This window comes from Penicillium bovifimosum (assembly GCF_028826915.1).
Source record: "Penicillium bovifimosum strain IBT 22155 chromosome Unknown utg000002l_segment0_segment0, whole genome shotgun sequence".
In the NCBI taxonomy this organism is placed as follows: Eukaryota; Fungi; Ascomycota; class Eurotiomycetes; order Eurotiales; family Aspergillaceae; genus Penicillium; species Penicillium bovifimosum.
In genome coordinates this window covers 1984901-2005867 of record NW_026622711.1, presented here as the reverse complement: position 1 = coordinate 2005867, position 20967 = coordinate 1984901, and the positions used below count along the sequence as shown (strand labels likewise).

Here is a 20967-nt window from a genome sequence, read left to right as displayed (position 1 = left end):
GTATCAATCCTTTTTCCTTCGTATCAACTCTACCAGGTTCTCTAGGTAGCTGAGAAACAGACCTCAATCCCAGAACCTGACGGACTTACATGCTGCGTAGGTAGACTGTACGCCATGCATGGTGCAGTATGTATGTTGTAGATATCTGAAAGCTCTCAGAGTCATAAGATATGCAATGACGAACGCAAGGGGCCACCATCATGACAAGATCCCAGCAATCAGAGACCAGCATCTCGGTAAAAAAAAAGGATCAGTCGTTAACAACGACCTCATAGCTTTACTCTGGAGTATCTAACTCGGAGCCTCAATATCTACTCCCATATAGCCGATTTACAACTCGGGGATTCGTTCGCTTTGCTCCCGTCTGGATGCAGATACATGTACCTGCTAGCTCCTCAGGTGAGTGATTACTACAAAGTGATGTGTCCGCAGTAGTTACTGCAAAAGCCTCATACCCTAGAATCTGAATGAGTATGCAGCAGATCTAGCTGGCATCCAATCAGCTATGTGCACCAACTTCACGAGGCTCTTGGAATGACGCCATAGGGGGAACAAAATGCAGGTGATTTCGCCCCTTGACAGCAAAGCATCTGTAGGAAGGAGGCAATACGGGAGGTTGCATGGTGAATAGGTCGATTTCCTCTCATATTATGGTACCTCAAGTAGGTATCGACACTGTAGACCGGCATGGAACCAGAACGGCTATGTATACTCAGCTGATATCACATTCTTCGGTAGTATGATATTGATATGCCCGTGTCACTTCAATATAAGGCTGCTGGAGGTATACACATGTATAATAGCTTCTACAAGAGACTGACCTAACATGTGCCAATTATAAAACCAAACCCGAAGTCCAAAATCAAATTGCAACCGCAACCCTAGCCTGCCATTTTCACTACACAGTATATCACCAAGGCCTCCTATGTACGCAGTACGGGGATTCATGACAAGACTGCCTTGACTCAAATGTGATCGCCTCCATTCCACTACACATATGACTCTCACGAAAGATACACCATTAGATCTTGACGCACTTCACAGAAAACACCATAGATCGAGTCACAAACAAACTATCTGCACCTCGCGGGACACAACATACTTCTTCACGATCGGGGCAGGCTTCTGCAGCAAACGCCGACTCCCCGAATTTGCAAACTCAAGCTGCCAGGCCCTTATTTAAAGCGGGTTGATTCAGGCCAGCCGCCAATCGAGTTTCAAATGCACCCTCCGCTTCTCCCGCTTATCCCCGCATGCACGATTTGGTTTCATCTCCGGGAATGTGATGCATACAGGAAGGTTGTATTGATATGGATTATTTTTTTCCACTGTCAAGTACACAGCAGACCATTCTTGCCACAGTGATCCGTGCAACTGATGTGTCGAGATCGAATTTTCTTCGTCTTCCTGGATCTGATCCTATGGTTGGATATGCGTCCACGTGGATTCGATTTCCATGTGGTTATTGTGGGCTGTTGATAGATCTAAGGAAAGATCGGATCTGCTCGGTCGGAGGGAAGTTAATCTCGTTTCTTGATGACTTGCCGTCAATGCTATTTCCAAATCCCGGTCATTCGCCGACATTTCGCTAGCTCGTTGGAAACTGTCGCTCTCCGCAACGGCGCAAGGACTTCAACAAAAGCTTAACCAGACCGGTTGCATAGATAACAACAGAGATAGGGGACAAGATCAAGAGTCAAGTACGGGGCTTAACCACCGGCTCAATCTCACATGAACCACTGGTCCGTTCGCCAGATGCAAGGGCAGAGAAAGGAAGAACAAGGCCAGTGCCCTCAACCCGCGGTATACTTGCAGAGGCCCTGATTCGGGAAAGGTGAGAAAAGCCAAGATTCCAACCCAGATCCTACCGACCTGGTCCATTATCGAATGTTCATTTGCTCATTTCGGCAAGAGAGTCAAGTCTGATTCAAAACCAGCCGGCGTTGAGGATTCTTTGTTGCATTGCCATCCAGCCTAACAAGGTTTTTCTGCTGCTTTTAAGGGTAGACTTTATAACCTGAGGAGGAGATGTCAGTCTGGGCTCGGACTCACTGCTCGTCCTAACGGGGAAATCAGCCCTATCCAGCTATGAGTTTGGGAACGACTTTTGATTGCCCTATACTCTTGCGTCCAAAGCGGGATAGATGAGTTGGAACGTCAAGGTGAGGTCGACGTGGTCTTCTGATTAACCTTCGCTTTTTCGACCCAGTTATGGTGGCCAAGGTGTCAGGACCTTGACCCTTGGCAATATCTTCTGTACAATTCCCCTCAAATTCCTTGCTTATAGGTACTCAAGGTAGCAATGGTGTTCTTATGATATCTGTGAGACTGTGACTCTGTTGTAGGCCAGTAGGACTCAAGGAGATGAGGTCACGATCGACGCGGACATCTATCTCGTACTGCGGTGCATGCACAGTAAGCTACCTGCGAGTCACAAGGGATTTTGGAGATTCAATCTGCACATCCCCCTGCAGACCTAGGCAGAACAGTCCTTACATACTAAAACTTTCTGTCAGAAGCTCACCTGATCTCATTGTCACTCCATTTCTCCTACAGATAACTAGATTTTCCTTTCTCCTTTTCCTTTTCCCTCCTCAGCGCATTTTAGGCTACTTGAAATAACTACTACCTTCCAGTACCTTCTCACACCTTCAATTCAGCTACCTCCAAATATTTTCAGATATCTGAAGCCAAAGGCAACGTCTAGAGCCCAGACACTGAAAACGATCTCCCTTGAAAGCGCATTTATCATCATTTCCTCGCATGTTGCAATCGCACACATGAGAATAACACTCCGTACTTTCATCAAAGCCAACTGGGGAAAGAGACCTCTCTAATATGAATTATCAGGAAGACAATCATGAATCCGACAAAGAGAAACATACCTGGCTATCTAGAAAGCAACCCACCCTCGTCAATAATGATGGGTTGCTTTCCAGATCACCAGGTATGTTTCTCTTTGTCGGATTCATGATTGTCTTCCTGATAATTCATATTAGAGAGGTCTCTTTCCCCAGTAGGCTTCGATGGAAGTGCTGAGTGTTATTCTCATCACTAAGCAACGTGCCTAGGTTGCGATACCCGAAGGGCAGAGACATCGCAGGTATTCAACATGAGCTTCATCGCAATCCAACTTTGCAGGTAGGAAAACCTGAACTAGGTCCCTGCAAAGTTGGATCGCGATGAGGCTCGTGTTGAATACCCGCGACATCGTCACATCTCTGCCCTGTGGGTATCGCAAGGCACGTTGTTTCGTCAGAACGGCTCGAAAACGATCCAAGATTAACGAAGTTATGATGGATCTGAGAGAGCGTCATACGCCTTCTCCCCTAGTTACTCTACGCCGTATGAATCTTATGGCAGCTTGACATCTGACTGCACGCTGGCCGTTGCTTTTCTGCGTGTTGCAGCCTGAAACCAATGAACCCTGGCCGTGATTACTTGTGTATTTTATTCGAGCAATTGATACGCAGTAACTAATTAGTGATTATCCTTCAGTCTGACACCGGGCTACAATAATCCCTAGCCTGGTCTGTTCGTCATGGTCCCCGAGAACCCCGAGCTCTTCACCTTTAGGCTCTTCAGAGTTCACACTCGTCTCCACATGACTTTCCAGTCTGGCGGGTACAGAAACACACCGTACTTTTATCCCCATTGGGTCTCCGAACCGAGGTTTGTTTGTCTCTGCATGCACGGCGTACAGAGTCAGTGCCTGGATCAATTGTGGTGGTTGTTTCGTGTGTGATTGTGATTTGATTGCAGCTTGTGGCTGTCGATCTCCGAGTGTGATTGGGTTGTTCCTCTGACATGGTGTGAGACCACCTATGGAGGAAAGACCCGAATAACGCCACTATGTAACCCCGATCCGATCTCAATGGGGAATTGCATCGGATCTAAAGACTTCCTGCATCCCTGACGAAAGATGGAGACTACGTAGTATCAAGTCCCCGTAAGGAGACTAACTATGTTGTAACTAACTATGGCAAAGGTTACTGCGGAGTCCGGAGTACATATTCATCAGTCGGCGCAGAGAACGGAGTTGATCTCCACACGTATTCCGGCACGAGTAAATCCACGCCATTGTGTTGGACTCGAGAATCCACAAAGTGCCAAGAAGTTAACCGACAGAATGTTATGTCGGTGAGACCTTTGTTCTCCGTTGTCTCTTCATCTAGCTAGATGACTTAGAGCGTACAGTAGGTAACAAGAGAAGGCAAAAGACCTGTCCCCGCTTTCCCAATCTCCACCGAGGCGCCCATGACGACCGGGCGCGCGGGATTTGCGGCGGACTCGATATATCACATTGAATTCCCTGTTTAATGGTCTGGAACCCGGTCACATGTGCTTTTGGTTGTGATGGAGGTTACCGAGTTGGGTTCAAGAGTGTGCGAGATAGGGATGGGATACCGAGGATGTCCGGTGTGTAGGTTGTTGTGTAGGTTGTGGTGTTTTGATGAGAGAGGGTCTGGGTGAAATGGGGAAATGAGAGGGCTCTCGCTCTGACAAAAAGTACGAGGATCTGCCGGTGGTAACTAGAGAAGGGAGTGGGATTGGATTACCAGGTCAAGAGGCATGGTATTGAACGTTCAACGTAATCTGATGGTATTGGAGATGGGTATGGGTAAAGGAACGAGATACAGAATGGCACAGCAAGACAGCGGAATATTGCTATGCCCTATGTACAAGGTGCATCGCTTGAAAAAGAAAAACCCAGGCCAGAGCATGTCCCCATGGACACCATGCAATGCTCCTCTATAATGGATGTTCTATGGGTAATTCTATCGGAGTCGGGACCTCGCCATCAGGTCGGGTCGGTCTCAGCTGGTGATGGAATAGTCGCCACACACCCTGCAGCGCTTCTTTGCGATCGTTGACGTCGAGCAGGTCGAACCACCGGGTCCTCTGCAACTTCAGCACATGCCACGGCTGGCCGTCAGTTGGTGGGACGGTACTGTCGCCGAAGGTGAGGATATCAAGGTATCGCCTGTGTACTCGGAGGTGGAGAATTGAGATGTGATGGTTGATAGATGAGATCATGTAAATCTGCAAAGAAAGGATTAGAGAGTTAGTTCTGATTGTGCTGTAACGAGCCGGGGTTCCATACATCGTCAAAGGGACTCTCTTGGACCTTGCCTAGCTGCATGTAGCTCATCCGCTTATCCCAGAGACTAGGCCCAGGCTGCAGGATCTTCCACTTCTCGCTGCTAGTCAATCTTCGCATCGCACTGGGCCTCCGCGATAGGGAGGCAACAAACGGATGCTCGAACTTGCGCTTGGAAGCGTTCGCCGCCTCCGGGGCAGCTGCCTTCATTTCTTCCATCATTGAATCCGGAAGGGACATCCCGTGTCCGTTGCTGACGAGATCATCCAGGATCCCGTCGTTGGGTGCGCCTCCGAAGCGAGGCGACATGGTCCACCACTTGCCCTCGCCGGGTCGCTGCTCGACTGCGCCTTCGCGGGCACGCTCTTGTGCGGCGAGAAGCATGCCACCCACCTCGCGGAACAGATCGCTTACCTCGCCGATTCCAGTCCCGGGGGCCTCGCCCGCGTTGCGGAAGGACGTCTCTGACCGGCATTGCGAGATGAGAACCGGCCCTTCAAGCATGCCGCTCCGGGCAACCTGGCGGTCTCGCGGAGACCGTGAAGATTGGAACGTTTGTCGGACAGGGAAGAGAAGGTTCTTGGTGGTCAATCGGGGTGGGAGCGTGGGAACAGTGACCTGGCATCCGAACGGCCATGCTGCCATCTCCACGAAAGATCGAATGGTCTCGTCACGAATTTCATCGGGCATCTCGGCCCCGTTGCCGATTCGACGCCCCGTGTACATGGTGACGGTCGGTCCCTGTTTCTCGTCCACTGTGTCGTTGCTCGTAGGCACGGGTGTCTTTGCTCCGTCTAGATCCATTGCGTTGTCCGTCAGGGCGTATCCGCGCTTGGGCTCCACGCCATCCATCTGCATTTCATCGTCGTCGTCGTGCTCCGTCTCGGACGGAGGTGTAGGCTTGGGGGTGGCCGGACGCTCAAAGTAATTGTCCAAACTGGTATCCCAGTATTGGGCCATGCGCTCTAATCCGGTCCAAAACTTCCTCGACTGCGTGATACGAACTCGGCTTCGGCCCTCTCGCGGAGGCAATCGCGCGACCTCACGGAAAGCATCGTCGTTGTCCAGCGCCAGCTCTTTCTCCAATACTTCATATCGTTCCTTGGCGGGATACGGGGCTCCGTTGCCCATCAGCGGTCGGGGGCTGTCTTCCGTCGAATCGGTGGTGTCCTCCCAGGGCAAGGGCGCGATCGGGTGCGAAAGGTCTTCGGGGATCATGTCGGCGACTGACACGTCTGTTTCCAATTGGACGTTGAATGGCGCAAAGCGCTCGTGGCAGATGTCTTGTGGGCGCTTGATGTCCGCCAAAAGGTTGGACATCTCCGTGAGTCTGGACTGAGATTCATCGCTAATGATCTCCGGGAGGTTATACGCAGGGAAATCGAGGGGTGTCGGGTCTGCTGGTGGTCTTCGCTCTTTTTCCGGCTCTGAAGTGGCGGAGGGCAAGGCTAAAGCAGCACTGCGTTAGCTGATTGTCTGGTACTGTGGGATGATTGTGTCCATGAAAGTCGGCTCAGAGGCATTGTGATCTGTGAGGGCCAAATAGAGGGTCGACAGCCTTTGGCCAGGTGGCAGATCTCATGGCTTGAGGTTCGTAGACGCTCGACTTGGCAGGGGTCAAAATAGCGGGGGAAGGGGGAAAATAACGAGGGGTAACAGCAATAGACCAGAAGGGATCGCTTACCCAGCCCAGATCCCCAGCCAAACATTGTTTCCAATCACCGATCTCGAATGCAGCAGATGCACGATTATCGCAAGTTCCAGCCAGTTTCACCCCGGGGTGACATGGGAGCCCAGGAACGAAAGGCGGGAAAGCGGGAAAGCGGAAAAGCAGAGAAGCAGAGAGGCAGAAATGGGAATGATCAAGGAAGTGAATGTAAAAAATAAAGAAATCCGAATTGAAGTTGACTCCCTGAGGTGGGGAGATGAAGAAAGAAAGCACTAAGGACTTTTGTAGGTGGGGAACGGGTGTCCGACTGTGTTGTTGTCTTCCGTTGTTCCTGTTCAGGTAACATGATATGATGACATTCAATTGAGTTATGCCATTACATACAGGTCAGCTGATACAATCATATGACATATCATCGCCGTTCCTCGAATCCTCGTGGTCATCTCTACTCCGTACAGTATGAGACTATTCCTTACGGGACTCGGAGATGGAGGGCAATCGACGGCTTTTTGTCATTGTCCGTGGGAGAGCGCCCCCTTTTCTTTATCTCCCATGTTCATGCTCTTGATCTTTATTGGTTCTATTTGTCTTCTGAGAATCATCCTGGAACTCGTCAGGCTCATCAGGCAGGCTCTTCTTATACTACTTCCTCTTCGTGAGGCCATGTGCGGTCACGTGACTATATACCAAAAGAGGCATTGCTACTTTCTAGTACTTTTCCATGTCTACTAGTCGACTCTGCAGGGCCTCTGCAGGCCTCTGCAGGGTAGAAATGATCCGAGTGGTCTGCAAGACACAGATGAGGAATATTGTGGAACCCAAGGGAGGTTCGCCCAGTCCTAGACAAATCTCACGCCAAACACGAACCCGCCGTGTTTCGTGAGACAGTCAGACTCCCCTGCTCGACAATGGACATTACCTATCTCGGTGCAATGACGAGATTGCGCGCATGCAGAAAGTCAATCAGTGTCACATTATTGATTCTTACATTATCTGGGGTCGATCGTCCACTGCCAATAGTTCTTATTGGGCCGGGGGCTAAGCGCCGTTCATCTGTCACAGCACGGGGTTACTGAGTCTGCCACCCAGACACCGGGAGAAGCGCCATGTTCCAAACAGATAAAGACAGAAAACCCCTGAAGATTTTGTCGGACTAAACGAACATTTGTAAAAGGAAGAAAGAATGTCCTTGATATAACCCTCCGACTTCCTTATCTGACGTGATACCCTTTCGGCGTCCTTCAGACGTGGATCGTGGATCGTGAACTGTATGGAATCCCGATCTTCCCACTATGTTCGTGGCTTGCTCGAGGCTTCAAGGAACAAAGCAAGAACCAGAGCGTGGAGCTTGGACGAACTTCCGGAGTCAATTTGAGAACCCTACTGCTTTGTCGCTGCTTTGTCTTCGCTTTCTACTTTGTCGGCCCGGGAGACAAAGGGATCCATCTTTCGACATCGCCCCCATGTTCCATTCAGCGAATACGGCCTCGACAAGCATCGCCAGATCTGTCTTTTAAGGACTGGTGCTGCCTGCGGGCTTGGCGACATGTCAAGTGCCTTTCCCGTCATCAATACTTCCTTTGCAGGACCAGACTCCACTCGGACCTGGACCACATCCCTCTCCTCGGGACCAGTTCCTCTGGTGACGTTAACTTCGATTCAAACAGAGACCATATACCCCACCTGGGTCTTTACAATATCTGATCAAGGGCCTGGTTCCAGCAGCACTACGACTACGGTGTTGGTCATTTCGTGGCCAACACTAAGCCCAAATCCGGCAACTACGGCTCTGACAACGGCCCAGCAGTCGATAACTGAGCAGGACACTGTAATATCGAGTCTCGCATCTACAATACCAACAGTCTCGGAGCCCCCGACTCCGACATTGAGCCCACCAACCACGGCTCTATCAAGTCCAATGGAAGAACAACCCATTTCAGCCACTTCAGAGACAAGACTCCCGCCATGGCATCCCGATGCTTCCAACAGCATGTGGATTCTACCTTTTCCACCGACTAGCTCGAGTATATCTCTATCATCGCCACTGTCTACCTTACCAGAGACAACCGCAAGCTCCACTAGTACCTCGACCAGCTCGAGCACAGCATCCACAAACGAGTCCTCGATCTACCCCTCCACCGGAGTCGTCACAGATAAAAGCACATCATCCAACTTAGCCAAAACCGAGTCCTCAAGTCCCACATCCTCCAAAATCGGAACGATCGTTGGGAGCATCCTCGGAGGCTCAGCCCTCACCATCTTTACCCTTCTAGCCTGCGCTCTCTTCCTCCGTCGCAGACGACGCAAAAAGACAACAGAGCGTCTAGGCATTCGCCAAAAACTACTACGCGGCGACTCAATGACCTCCTCAATCGGCTACCACCGTTACAGCCCCTCCCCCTCAATCCCAGACAACATCAGCTCCAAATCCCAACGGATCCCGGTCATCCCCCTGCAACAGCAGCCCTCCAATCCAGACCTCTCTCTGGACGGGATGTATCTACGCGGCGAGCGCACAGCGCAGGACCCATTCGCCGACCCGTCTGTCCTTGCCATCGCCGCTCCGTCTCGCGCGGCCTCGTTCTACTCTTCGTCTACCCGGGACTGTGAGCGCGAGAGCGCGGATGTCCTCGCTGGACCCCGTGCGAGCATGGGGTATCTACATACGTCCGTGATGCGCGATAGTATGCGCAGTGATCCGTTTGATCTTGACCTGGAGCCTCCGCCGAGCGCGCACCACCGCCCTCCTGTTCCTCCGCTTTCGACGCCGTGGGGTGTCAGGTTCTAGAGATTGCTTATGTTCTTCCTCCTCGCACTTTGGGTCTCTCTGGTTTGGTTCTGATTCGGCAGGTTTGCATAGATTATACGGGTCTTCTGATATACTTCCCGGAGTTGGCTGTTGAACTCACGACGACAAGATTTACGATACGCTATGTTCTTCAATTCTTCACACTTCTGGTTCCTTGTTAGCATCTCTTTCTTTCATTCGGTTCGGTTCAACGGATGGGCTAATTCTTTGGTTATATTGCACGTGTGTACGATGAAAATGAGAGCAGTTTTCTAGGTTGGCTTTGGAAAGGTTCGATTTTGCGTGGGTGTTGGGGTATCAAGGATGGGTTTTTATATATCCACCCGCTGTGGTGATCTGATGCAAAACTGTCTCCGTCCTGTGTAGAGTTCTTCGACATGGAAGTATGCCATAGGTACGTACCTACCTGGTAGATAATGGAGAGCAGCTTTGATATCTGATAGGTATTACATCTATGACGATATTGTGGTGAGTACGTAGTGGGTTTCTCAGACCAGAACCTAGTGGATAGGCCTCTTCTAGAGCAGATGCCAATACTACTCGTGGAGAGCCATAAGACCCATAATTATTCTGGAGCTCTTTAATCCACGAGACTGGGGTCGTCAAGATAGAATCGAGAGCCTCGTCCAATGTTGACTTCCATATGATCTACGAGGCCATTGATAGTAACACTAGAAGTAGACCAAGTACGATCTGCTTCACCACACATCGAGTCCGATACCAGAAGCACTAGACATGAACGGAACGAGGTACAGTCTTGTCTGGCCTTTTGAAGTAAAAAAAAGATTTCCTTTTGCTTTCTCGTTACATTTTTGACCAAGAATAGCTTTGAGTATCACATCATCATCGCATCTTCCTATTTCCCATACCCCAGATTTCCTGAAAAGATCCACGAACCCTGTGCTAATCAGAGAACCCAAGGCAAGGAGAGAAAGTCGTAACAGAATCTAGACTAACTAGGAAGACGCCGAAGGCCGACCTGGGTTCGATGTCGGGGACAGCCTCGAATCCCGCATCCCGAATCCAACCCAGAAGTTTAACCGTTTCCAACCTCCGCACCGCCGAATTGCGAAAAAAAGTGTCAAACAACGGAAGGGTAATTGAATTTTTGTATCAGATTTACTCCTCGTTGACCAGAGCATCGCGCTTGGCCTCCTTGCGCTCCAACCGACGCTCACGCAGAGCCTTGTTCTTGGCACGCTTGGCGTCCATCTCCTCCTTGAGGGCACGGTCGCGTTGACGCTCAGCCTTAGCCTTCTGGATCTGTAGCGGGAAAAAGAGAACGAGTCAGCCTGTGTCCTTTGTTGCGTGTCTTATGGTTCATAGGTTCATATTTTCATGTTCCATATTCGATCGTCATCCGTGGGGTTGATCCGGGTTGTAACTTACGTGCTCAACGAGGGCACGCTTGTGCTTGAAGGTGTTACCCTTGCTCAGGTGGTAGAGCTCGTGGTAAAGGTGCTTGTCGATCTTGCCGGCGGCGCGGTAGCGGACGAGCAGACGACGGAGGACACGCATGCGGCGCATCCAGAGGACTTGGCTAAAAAAAGGAAATGGGATCAGTAACTGTGCTCCGGTTCGTAGTTCCGCACGACCGATAATAGGTCGACAGAACTTGAGAGGAGATGCTGTGCATACCTGGGCATACGGGCATCCTTGGTACCCTTGCGCTTACCGAGACCACGGTGACGACCGTTGCGGCGGGCCTCAGTGAGCTCACGGGCGCGGGCACGGGAGTGCATGGTGACGGGCTTGCGGATGATGAGGCCATCGCTGACGAGCTTGCGGATGGTCTGGCGAGAGTTGGCGTTGGAGATCTCGCTCATCTCATTGGGGTCGAGCCAGATCTTGCGCTTGCCGCAGCCGACCACGGAGGCGGCGAGGCGCTTCTGGGTGGTAAGGTTGACCCTGTGGTGAAAGACCCGGTCAGCATCATGGCACACACATCACGAAGTTGTTCCTCCACGATAGCGAAAAATGTCGGGTCCACGAGATGGATATTTGACATGAATTTCCACAGCACACGGGAGTGCATTCGAGTATTTCAATAGCAGTTTGGAGATGAACTCACATCTTGATGTCGGCGTATCGACGGTCGTTGGCGGATGATGTTCGTGGCACTGAGAAATCCCGACAGTGAGAGTTTGAGAGGGCACTGCGGGCCAGATTAGGTCAGCCGAGGGCTAAGCGAGTACTCTTTCACAGTGGGTGGAGAAGTCCAGGGTGCTTGCCCTAGCGCTAGTCCGAATCAGGAAGGGAAACTTGGAGATCTTGCTGTCCGGGGAAGTCCAAGAGTACTTACACTGGGGGATAGAGATGGAACTGAGATGAGAATAATGGAAGGTGAGGACTGCGCTCTATCTTCCTTTCTCTGTTTGGTTTGCCGTGGCTTTTGTTGTAAAAAGAGCGAAGAAGAATGCCAACACGTGACGTCGAAGACTAGCAGCGTCACATGACCTCATCTCCCCGTTTAGAAGTTTAGGGCTAAGTGATCTACAGTACGGAGTAGTACTATGCAGACATCTTACAACAGAAGTCCAGCACATAAGGGGCATCATCAATCACAGAACAATGCAACATAACCTATACACCAACACACATATACACATAACTTTTGTACGATTAAAGCAAATAAGACCCAAGGGTATATCTCTATAAATGTAGATGCTCCTTGGATGCGTGCAAGCAAATCATCACTCATCGCCAAAGGCCTCTCCAAGATCAACCTTGCCAATGCTCCACACCTCCTTCTCATCATCCACTTCGTCATTGGAAAGTCCCAAGCCACCCTCGCCACCTTCAGCCTCGCGACGCTCACGGGCTTGGTTAGCCAAACGAATAGCAATGCGCTTGAAGTAATCAGACATGCTACGCTTGGGCCCAGGTGGCAGGGATGCACCCGGACCAGCCATGTACTTGTCAAACACTTCGCTTTCGGACTCAACCACCGAGAAGATGGCCAAGAATGCGGCTTCAGCGGCCAGCTTGACGGGAATCACCAGATCGCGGACACTGGCGAAAATGGGCGGTGCGAGCAGAGCCAGATGAGGACGGGTCAGCTCGGGGTGAAGACGGCTGACAGTTCGGATGACAACCAAGCTCAATCGGCGGGTATCGCTCGGCCGACCAACCTGGACCGCAGGCGCCAGCGCTTCGAAGATCGCCTTACTTGACTCGAAAGCGTGGTTGCCGTCATTGGACAATAGGTACTTGCCTGCAGCAAGCGCGCTGTTGTCGGAGACGAAGGGCTGTTCCTGGATTAGCGTTCATCCAAAACACTTGATTTGGCATTGTACTTACATCGCTGTGTGCAAGGCCTTCACAAATGACAGTGGGCAGCTCCTCAGAGAAGTGTTCCGTCAGAACCTCGGGACATTCAGCCAGCAGAGCATTGAGTCCTAGGACTCCCGCGTGGGAAAGGGAGCCAGTGAGGATGCGGTTCCTATTGGGACATATATTAGTATCTAGTCAATTTCAATCATGAGATGAATGTGCATACTTGATAAGGGGAACCGAGCTCGTGGCAGGGAGAACCTTCACGAGCGCACCGAGGAGACGAGCGTTGGTGATAGAAACGGAATCTAGGTATATTAGTAAAGCACCAAGCAAAGGAATTCTGCATAGTGATCTTACCTGTCTGGTCGCTGGTGTCATCATCAATCAAACCAAGGATTGCCTGTCGGGATGCCTCGCTCATGTTGGCGCCGGCCTTGCCAACCACCTCCTGGAGAGCCTTCATCATGGCGTTCTTCACGCCAATGTCGGTGGTCTTTGATCCCGCGATAAGTTCTAGATAGAAGAAATTGTCAGAAAGAAACCACATCGCCGAGATAAACTGCCCTGAACTTACCAGCAATAAGAGGATCAACCCTGGGGGTCAGAGTAATCAAGATACCAAGACCCTTCGCAGCCCTGTTGCGCAGGGTCTCGCTCGTGGTGTCAGCCAGACCACGGGCGAATGTGCGCTGAAGCTGGGGCAAGAACGGCTTAACGGCCATCGGAATCTTCTCCAACAGCTTGTTAAGGGTATAGAAAATGGCGCCTGACGAATATTGTTAGGAATGAGATCCACATAAAAGGCTTACTATGACTTACACTTGATGTCCACAGAGCGTTCTGATACCACACGAATAAGAGGACCAGTGATCTGGGTCACGAAAGGCTTCAATGACTCGGCGCGAGTACGGTCAATGATGTCAGACATCGCAAGAGCGGATTGAGTACGCTGGTCGGCAGTACCGTTGAGAAGACCCTGCAAGAAGATTGGCAAAATAGCCATGATTCCCTTGGGTAGACTGAAGCCAGGCAAATCTGCACCAGGAACGCCCACTTGTCGCAGAATCTGGCGAGTGGGAATGACCAAACTCTCCATCTCCTCCTTGCGCATGTGGGACATGAGACCCGTGAGAGCGGTCCACGCCGATTTGACGACATCCTTGTCCGGGTCGTCAAATGAGATCAGCAAAGCACGGATCAAGTCCTGATAGTATCGCGAGAAGTCGTGCTCGGCTTCGGCGAAGAACTTGGTCAGATGAAGCGCCGCAGCAGAGCGACGACGGTGATCATCGTGCTTGACAAGCGTGACCATCACATTCATACCAACGCTCAAGCCATCGTACTCATCCACGGAAACCAAGACCGTGTCAAAGGCAGTGCTGAGCTCTTCCCGAAGCTCCTCATCGGTAGTCTCAATAATACCGTCCATGAGAGAGTTGAGGATAGTTGGCAACCTCCTTGTCATAGCAGAGCTAGCAACCTCGGCCAGAGATGCCAGGGCCCTTGCGTTGAAAGCAGTGATTGGCGGCGTGAGCAACGTGGGAATAAGGTTGGGGAGGATAATGTTGGCACGAGTCTGCTCAGTGAGCAGAGTCAACAGAGCCGACAACGCCTGCTCTGCCTCGTCGTCGGTTCTCAACAAGTGGAGAAGGTGGGGTAGAACTTGGTCCACGACCCGCTTGCCCATGATCTGCTGCAGTGAGTCGAAAGCCTCGGCAGCAGCTTCTCGAACATCATCATCGCTGTCGACCAAAGCAACACGGATGGTGGCGATGAGGATGGCCTCATAGTCCTCCAGTGCATCGGGGGAAGCGGCTGTGATAAGCTCCCGGAGAGCGATACAGATACCTTGCTTGACATCGACATCGGGCGAAGCCTGAAGACCATCTTGAAGCAAAGGCAGCAAGGTGCTGAGAACAGATTCTCCAGCCTTCTTGATAAGATCTCCAAGAGCGTTGCTGGCAATGACCTTCTGTTCCATGTTGGTAGACCCAAGGCGACGAATAATGAGCTGAGACAGCGTAGGAACCATCTCCTTGAGTGTCCTGGGGGAGGCGACAAGCGCCTTCCAGACACCCAGGGCTGCGCTCTTGACCTGTCCTGAGGTATCGCAGCGACAGATGTACAGAGCCGAAAGAACCTTGTCCCTGCGCTCGGCTCCGAGAACCTCCAGCAAGGACTGGCCAGCCTGAGTGGCTTCCTCTTCTTCTTCTTCGCCCTCTTGTTTGCCAGAGATACCAGTAAGACTGAAGAGAAGATCACCAACAAGCTCGACGGAGCTGAGACGAATGCGGTAGCTGTCGTCCGCAAGGCCACGCTCCAATTCGGGAAGCAAGAGATCGATGGCCTTGTGGGCGAAGTTCTTGACAAGCAGGCGACCGGCGCGGAGAGCGGTCTCGCGAATAGACTCAATGTCGTCGGCCAGACCAGCAAGGATGGGGGGAATAATCTTGCTAAGGTAGTTGGCAAAGCTGTTACCGAAGCAAGCAGGCAAGAAGATGAAGAGTGTCATGAAGCCTTCACGAACAGAAGGCTTGGCGCTTGAAACGTTCTGGAGAATAGTCGGCAGCGTCTCCTCGAGTCTGGTGGTACCGAGGCCTGCGAGGACCTCCGAAAGGGCTTGAGCAGATCCGAGTCGGTCACCAGCACCAGTATCGGATTTGAGGGTAGACATAAGGTTGGGAATGAGCTCTGGCAGAGCATCCTCACCAAGCTTCTCGATGAGTGAACCAAGGGCCTTAGAAGCAGTAGCACGAGTTGTGGGCACTGGATCAACGATAGCCAGATTGAGACCGGCCACAAGGATAGGCAAGTGGGCGATAAGATCCTTGCGCTCGGTAAGGTGGGCCAAACTGCCAATAATTTGTGCTGACTTCCGCTTGGTGTTGGATCGGTCACTAAGACCACGCTCGAGAATACGCACAACAAGGGCCAAGGAGGGAGCATCCAGGTAGTGAGCGAAGGAAACCTTGATCAAGGAGTCCAAAGCCTCATCCGTGTGCTTCGTAGGATCGCTCAGAGCCTTCAGGAGGACGCTAACTAAGCTCTTCACTTCGGGGTTGCTAATGACCTCACCGAAGCGCTGAAGACTGCGGTTTGCTGCACTACGGACCTCCTTGTGGGTATCATTGAGAACAACTGTCAGAGGGGGGATAATGTCGGGCAGACTGGCCGCAAGCTGCTGCGGGTCCAAGTACGCCATGGCTCCAAGAAGATCGCAAGCACCCTTTTGACTGCGCCATTGTGTATCATCCAAGCCGTCAAGCAGAGTAGGAAGAATTTCCTTCACGCCGAAAGAGCTGAGGTTCTGGAAGCAAGCTCTTGAGGCCTCCAGACAAGCTTCACGAACACTGATGCTGGTGTCACCGAAGCCCCCGAGAAGCTGGGGTACAAGCTGGATCACGAAAGGTTCAAAGGTCCGTCCCAAAACAAGGGCGAAAAGCTCGTAGGCCATCAAGGCGCCGCGGCGGTAATCCTTTTCCCTCTTGTTCTCAACGGCCTCCTTGAGCTGGCTCATGATGCGGAATTCTCGCAAGGTAGCAATACCCCTGCCGCACACAACTGCTGCAAGACCATACGCGGCGCCGCGTTGACGAGGGTAGTCAGGGGCGTGCAAAAGTCGGTGGAGTAGGTTTTCAACGTATTCTTGCGTCTTCGAACCAGACGATCTAATCAACGGAGGCAAACACTCGGACACAGCGTGCTGCACGGACTCTGAGGGTGTATCAAGGGCCACGAGCAGCTCACTGATAACAGTTTGCAGACGAGGATCATCTGCTTCGAGATGTGTTGCCACAGAGCCGTAGAGGACGATCACAGCCTCGTTGAGGAGATCAGAGGATTCGGTGTCTTTGTCGGAGGTTTCCAAAGTCGTTTGAAGCAGGTTCATCATCTCCTCAACCTTGGACTTGCCTCGCAAAATAATGATTGACTTACCACTCTCTGTCATTTGGCTGCGGACCCGAGAGTTTCCATCGAGCAAGGGGCCCTTTTCAATGAGGAAGCGCAAAAAGGCAACAGCCTCGTCACCATCGAACAGCTTGGTCATGGCATCGAAAGCCAGCGCAATACCACTGCGAGTCTCCCAGCGGTCAGAGACTTCTACTTTCATGGGCATTCCGTAGGCGTCCTTTTCGGGTGCCTTGGGTTTCATCTCATCGATATATTTGGCTTGCAGTTCGGATAAAATGCCCGCAAACTTGCTCTTATCAAATTCGATGGCATGTGCCAAAGCGCGAGCAGCAGCACCCCTGAGTTGGTGGTCCTTGGAGTCCAAATACTTCATGATCTTGCTGAATGAGCTGTCATCCACTTCTAGGGCATTGTCCTCCCAGATTGTGTCTGCAATCTCGGCATTCTCCTCCACCATGTCGTGGCAGCATAGCCAGATGTGCTCCGAGAAATCGAGGTCAGTCAAATCGATCTCCGCTTCAATGACCTGTAGCACGGTTGTTCGGACGGAAGCATCGGCGACGATGGCTCCTTGCAAGAGCGTCTCCAACTCCTCGCTGCTGATGTTAGGTGAGATGCATCGGCTGAAGTCGAACAATGTGTCCTTGACCAGCTTGTAGTGCTGGGTATATCTTTGCATGGCGGACAAGAGCTGGCCGAGAATTTCGACCCGAGGAAGACGGGGGTCGGTGACTTCATAGGCGTGTTAGCAAGTCGCTGTTTAAGTAAAACTATCAAGGGAAAGAGCGAGAAACTCACAAGAGGCGGAGTGGAACGACAAGAACTCAAGAGCAAGAAGAACTTGGGTGCCTTCCTCCTCTCCCTTCGCTTCTTGAATGCCGTTCTGGGTCAAAACCAGAGAGATGAGGGGAAGAACGTAAGCGAGTGACGTGGGATCGAAAGGACGTTGCTCGGAAGCAAAGCGCAATCGGTAGAGAATTCTCGTTACGAGTTCTCCGAGGGGCTCCAATTCCATGTCAGAGGGGAGATTGGTGTTACCAATGGCTCGCAGTGTCGCAATACCCACGAAAGATCGCAGAGGGCCTAGGCGGCTAGAGACCTTGTCGGCGCAAGTGATGAATGCCCGGGAGACAATATCACCGACGAACAGGCCCGCACCAGCGTGAGCAAGTGATAGCAAAGAAGTGACAGCAGCGTTGATCCATCCTTCGACGTCATTGGCAGGACCTGTTGCAAGGCCCTGGATAAGACCTGCTCCTCTTTCAATCCGCTTGACTTCTTCCAAGACCTCTTCACGGATCTTGGCCTCCTTGGCAAGCTGTGCCTTGACCTTGGCATGCTCCTCGGGAGTAAGTTTCTTCTGGCTCTGGCCCTTCTTCTCGGCCAATTGCGCACGAAGCTCCTCTTCCCATTTCAAGGTATCATAGTCTTTAGTGTTCTTATCGAAGGCAGGCTGCTTCGACTTACTGCTGAGCACATCAATGAAGGCAGTACCTTCAGGAGTGCGTGCAATGGCGGCATCTGTGGCAGTGAACTTAGCGAGGCGGCTGCCGTCGAGATCATATTTGATTTGATCGACCAAACGGGGAACCATTGCATCAGGGGCAACGAACGCTAGTTCAGCCCCAGCACTGAAGACGGCGAGGTTGATATTTGGCACCGCTGACTGCACGGGATCTGCGTTCACGCGGACTAACTGCTCGATACAATTGGCAGGATGTGCGCGAACAAGATTTCCAGGGTCAGTGCCGGTCCTCAAACACAACTCGATCCAAGATGTGTTCGGGATTAGCTCGGGCCGACTCAAAACCAAGATTTCAATAAGCAGAACTTCGACATGAGAGGAAGTTGTTTCGGAAGCTTCCAAGCGAGCTTTGGTTGGGCAAAGGGCCTTTAACACCATGTGGAGTAGACGTTCGCTTTCTGGCCCAGCAGAGACTGCTGCTGATTCCTTCTCCGCGGTCCTGAAAGAGAGCATCCAGGTCCATAGTGCATTGACGATGACACGTCCGAAAGTAGCCACATCCGTCAGATAAACTCGGGTCAACAATTCCGCAAAGCTCTCACGAATGTTTGAGGGAACGGCAGGCGCGGTGATCGCGTATATGAAGGACTGAGCCCAGGCTGTCTGAGACGCATTTTCAGAGCTAGTGAACTTAGACCCCGAGGTGACAGCAGCCAGCGATCTGACAAGCCACTGGATCTCCCTACTGGAAGTCAACTTTGAGTAGACTCTGGGATTGAGAAGGAAGGAAGGCTTGGGGCTTAATGTCATTGACTGGGAGACCAATTCCTCCCAAGCAGACTTGGCGGATCCTTGAATATCGGAAGTTCGGTGGAATAGGGCCAGGAAAACATAGGCCGAAGATAGAGCACCGCTCTGGGCAGAAGGAAGCGGATTGGAAGCGACCTCGCCAAAAAGATCCTTCATCTTAGCAAGGACCTTGGTGACAAGTGGCTCGATTTCAGCACTATTCAAAGCCTCAAGCTCAGACTTCCAGAGCACTTCTCCGACGCTCGTTTGCCAGATCTTCCGGAACGGGATACGCTTATCAGATACACCTTTGACAATAGTGTTGATAACATCATCGCTGATTCCCACTTTAGATTGAATGAGGTGGTCAAGATGATTGCTGAAGGACTTGATCTCCTCTTCCATAGCAGCTTCATTGGGCTCTTTTGAAAGGACGGGGCAGAACCCTTGAACAATATCTTTGGAGACATCCACCGAAGGTGAGATAGCCGCAATGGCCTGAGCGTAAGCAAGTCGGTGCTCAGCAGTGGTAATCTTTTGGGTTTTGAGAGGACCAACGATATCACTGGTGATTTTCAACACCAAGGCATCAGCTCTGCATCGAGAGAGCAAGGATCCAAAAGAATCAGCGGCTCCTTGGCGGATCAATGGGTTATTTGACTTCATGCTAGTGAGAAGATGTTTGGAGAGGCGCGTGTGCACTATTTCTGACAGATCAATTTCTTCTGGCAAAGAGGCACACAGAGGTGGGATCACGCCGCCGAGAACCACCTCTGGTGCTCGGAGGATAGACTTCTCAATGGGAGGTACTAATTCCGTGGCAACATCTTCAAGCGTTATAAAGGAAGCGAAGAAGTCGGACATGCCATTGGCGACATGTGCAGGCACGGCAGATTTTGAGCTCACGATCTCCTTGACGTAGAATGCCGTAATCTCTTTCTTAGACTCTTCGAGGACCGATCGTTTGTCTGCTAGGCGCGCACAGACTCCGCATACAACACCAAGGAGAGGCGCATTCTTGTATGCTGCGGTAGAGTCCTTGGTCAGTCGGCTGACAGATTGCCGCACTGCATCCGAACCCCATGCCTCAGCCGAGAACACGGCGCGCAAAGCACGTCTTGTTACTCGGAGGGCCGACTGCTTTACTGCAGGCCTGGGGTTGTGGGCAAGGCAATTTTCTAGAGCCTTGGCATCGACTGCGATCAGGTCCAGCACGATGGCCAGCGGTGTGTTCTGGTCCTCGCTAGCCTGTTGCAACAGGATAGAGCACCATTCCAACAGCACAAAGGCAAACGAGGAAGCCAGGCCTGGCCTAGAGGCCTCGGCTTGCAATTTTGATGTAAGCAATTTTATATCTTCGATCGCATTGGGGGTGCGGAGGAGCGAGCGGAGGCATTGCTGGACAGCCTGTCGGGAGGATCGATCGACATAGAGACGATAAGTTCGGAACAACAACTCTAGTATATCTCGATGGGTTTCGGGGGATACTTCAGACCCTACAGAGTACATAGTCAGAAAAGATGCTCCTCACAAGGCCACAACTCATCACTTTACCATTCTTGTCGCGGAGTTCTTGCAGGGCCCGGAGCCTGCGCGAGGTCGAACTGGAGAGGAGAACGACCTGCAAGGCATCCAGATCCCCGGCCTTGACCTGGTCCCATGGAATTCCATCCATGATCGGCGGTCAATACGGGGGAATGGAGAGAGAAGGGGGTGGTTCAGAGAGTGTGAGGTTGGTGAAGTGGGCTAGGAATGCTGTCATAAGAGTTTTGTGTGGGGAGCTGGATTTCATCCCGCCATTGAACAGCCATGGCCCGACTCTTCGTTCCTTACACCTTTCAAGACCACTTTTGGGAATTTATTACACGAAGACTTGCAGTATATCTCAGTTCACATTCATTGATCTTTGACCGCTGACTTGCAGCGTGTCTTTAGACATTTCCGCT

The 20967-nt window shown here is 51.6% G+C and overlaps 3 protein-coding genes across 3 annotated transcripts; 1 reads left to right on the top strand and 2 right to left on the bottom strand.

The window, feature by feature from the left end:
* Positions 1–4752: 4752 nt before the first annotated feature.
* Positions 4753–6810, bottom strand: N7515_001953 (uncharacterized protein; the record flags this gene model as incomplete). Its single annotated transcript, XM_056662697.1, has 3 exons — positions 4753–5043; positions 5105–6549; positions 6786–6810. The coding sequence occupies 3 exons, from the start codon at positions 6808–6810 to the stop codon at positions 4753–4755; spliced, it is 1761 nt and encodes a 586-aa protein (XP_056524810.1).
* Positions 6811–8316: 1506 nt separating this feature from the next.
* On the top strand, positions 8317–9558 carry N7515_001952 (uncharacterized protein; the record flags this gene model as incomplete). Its single annotated transcript, XM_056662696.1, has 1 exon — positions 8317–9558. The coding sequence occupies one exon, from the start codon at positions 8317–8319 to the stop codon at positions 9556–9558; it is 1242 nt and encodes a 413-aa protein (XP_056524809.1).
* Positions 9559–10698: 1140 nt separating this feature from the next.
* On the bottom strand, positions 10699–20696 carry N7515_001951 (uncharacterized protein; the record flags this gene model as incomplete). The annotated part of the gene is made up of 12 exons (XM_056662695.1): positions 10699–10842; positions 10969–11119; positions 11218–11487; positions 11651–11734; positions 12277–12827; positions 12880–13021; positions 13079–13160; positions 13213–13368; positions 13430–13621; positions 13675–17499; positions 17566–20517; positions 20576–20696. 12 exons carry the CDS (start codon positions 20694–20696, stop codon positions 10699–10701), a joined length of 8670 nt encoding a protein of 2889 aa, XP_056524808.1.
* Positions 20697–20967: the final 271 nt, after the last annotated feature.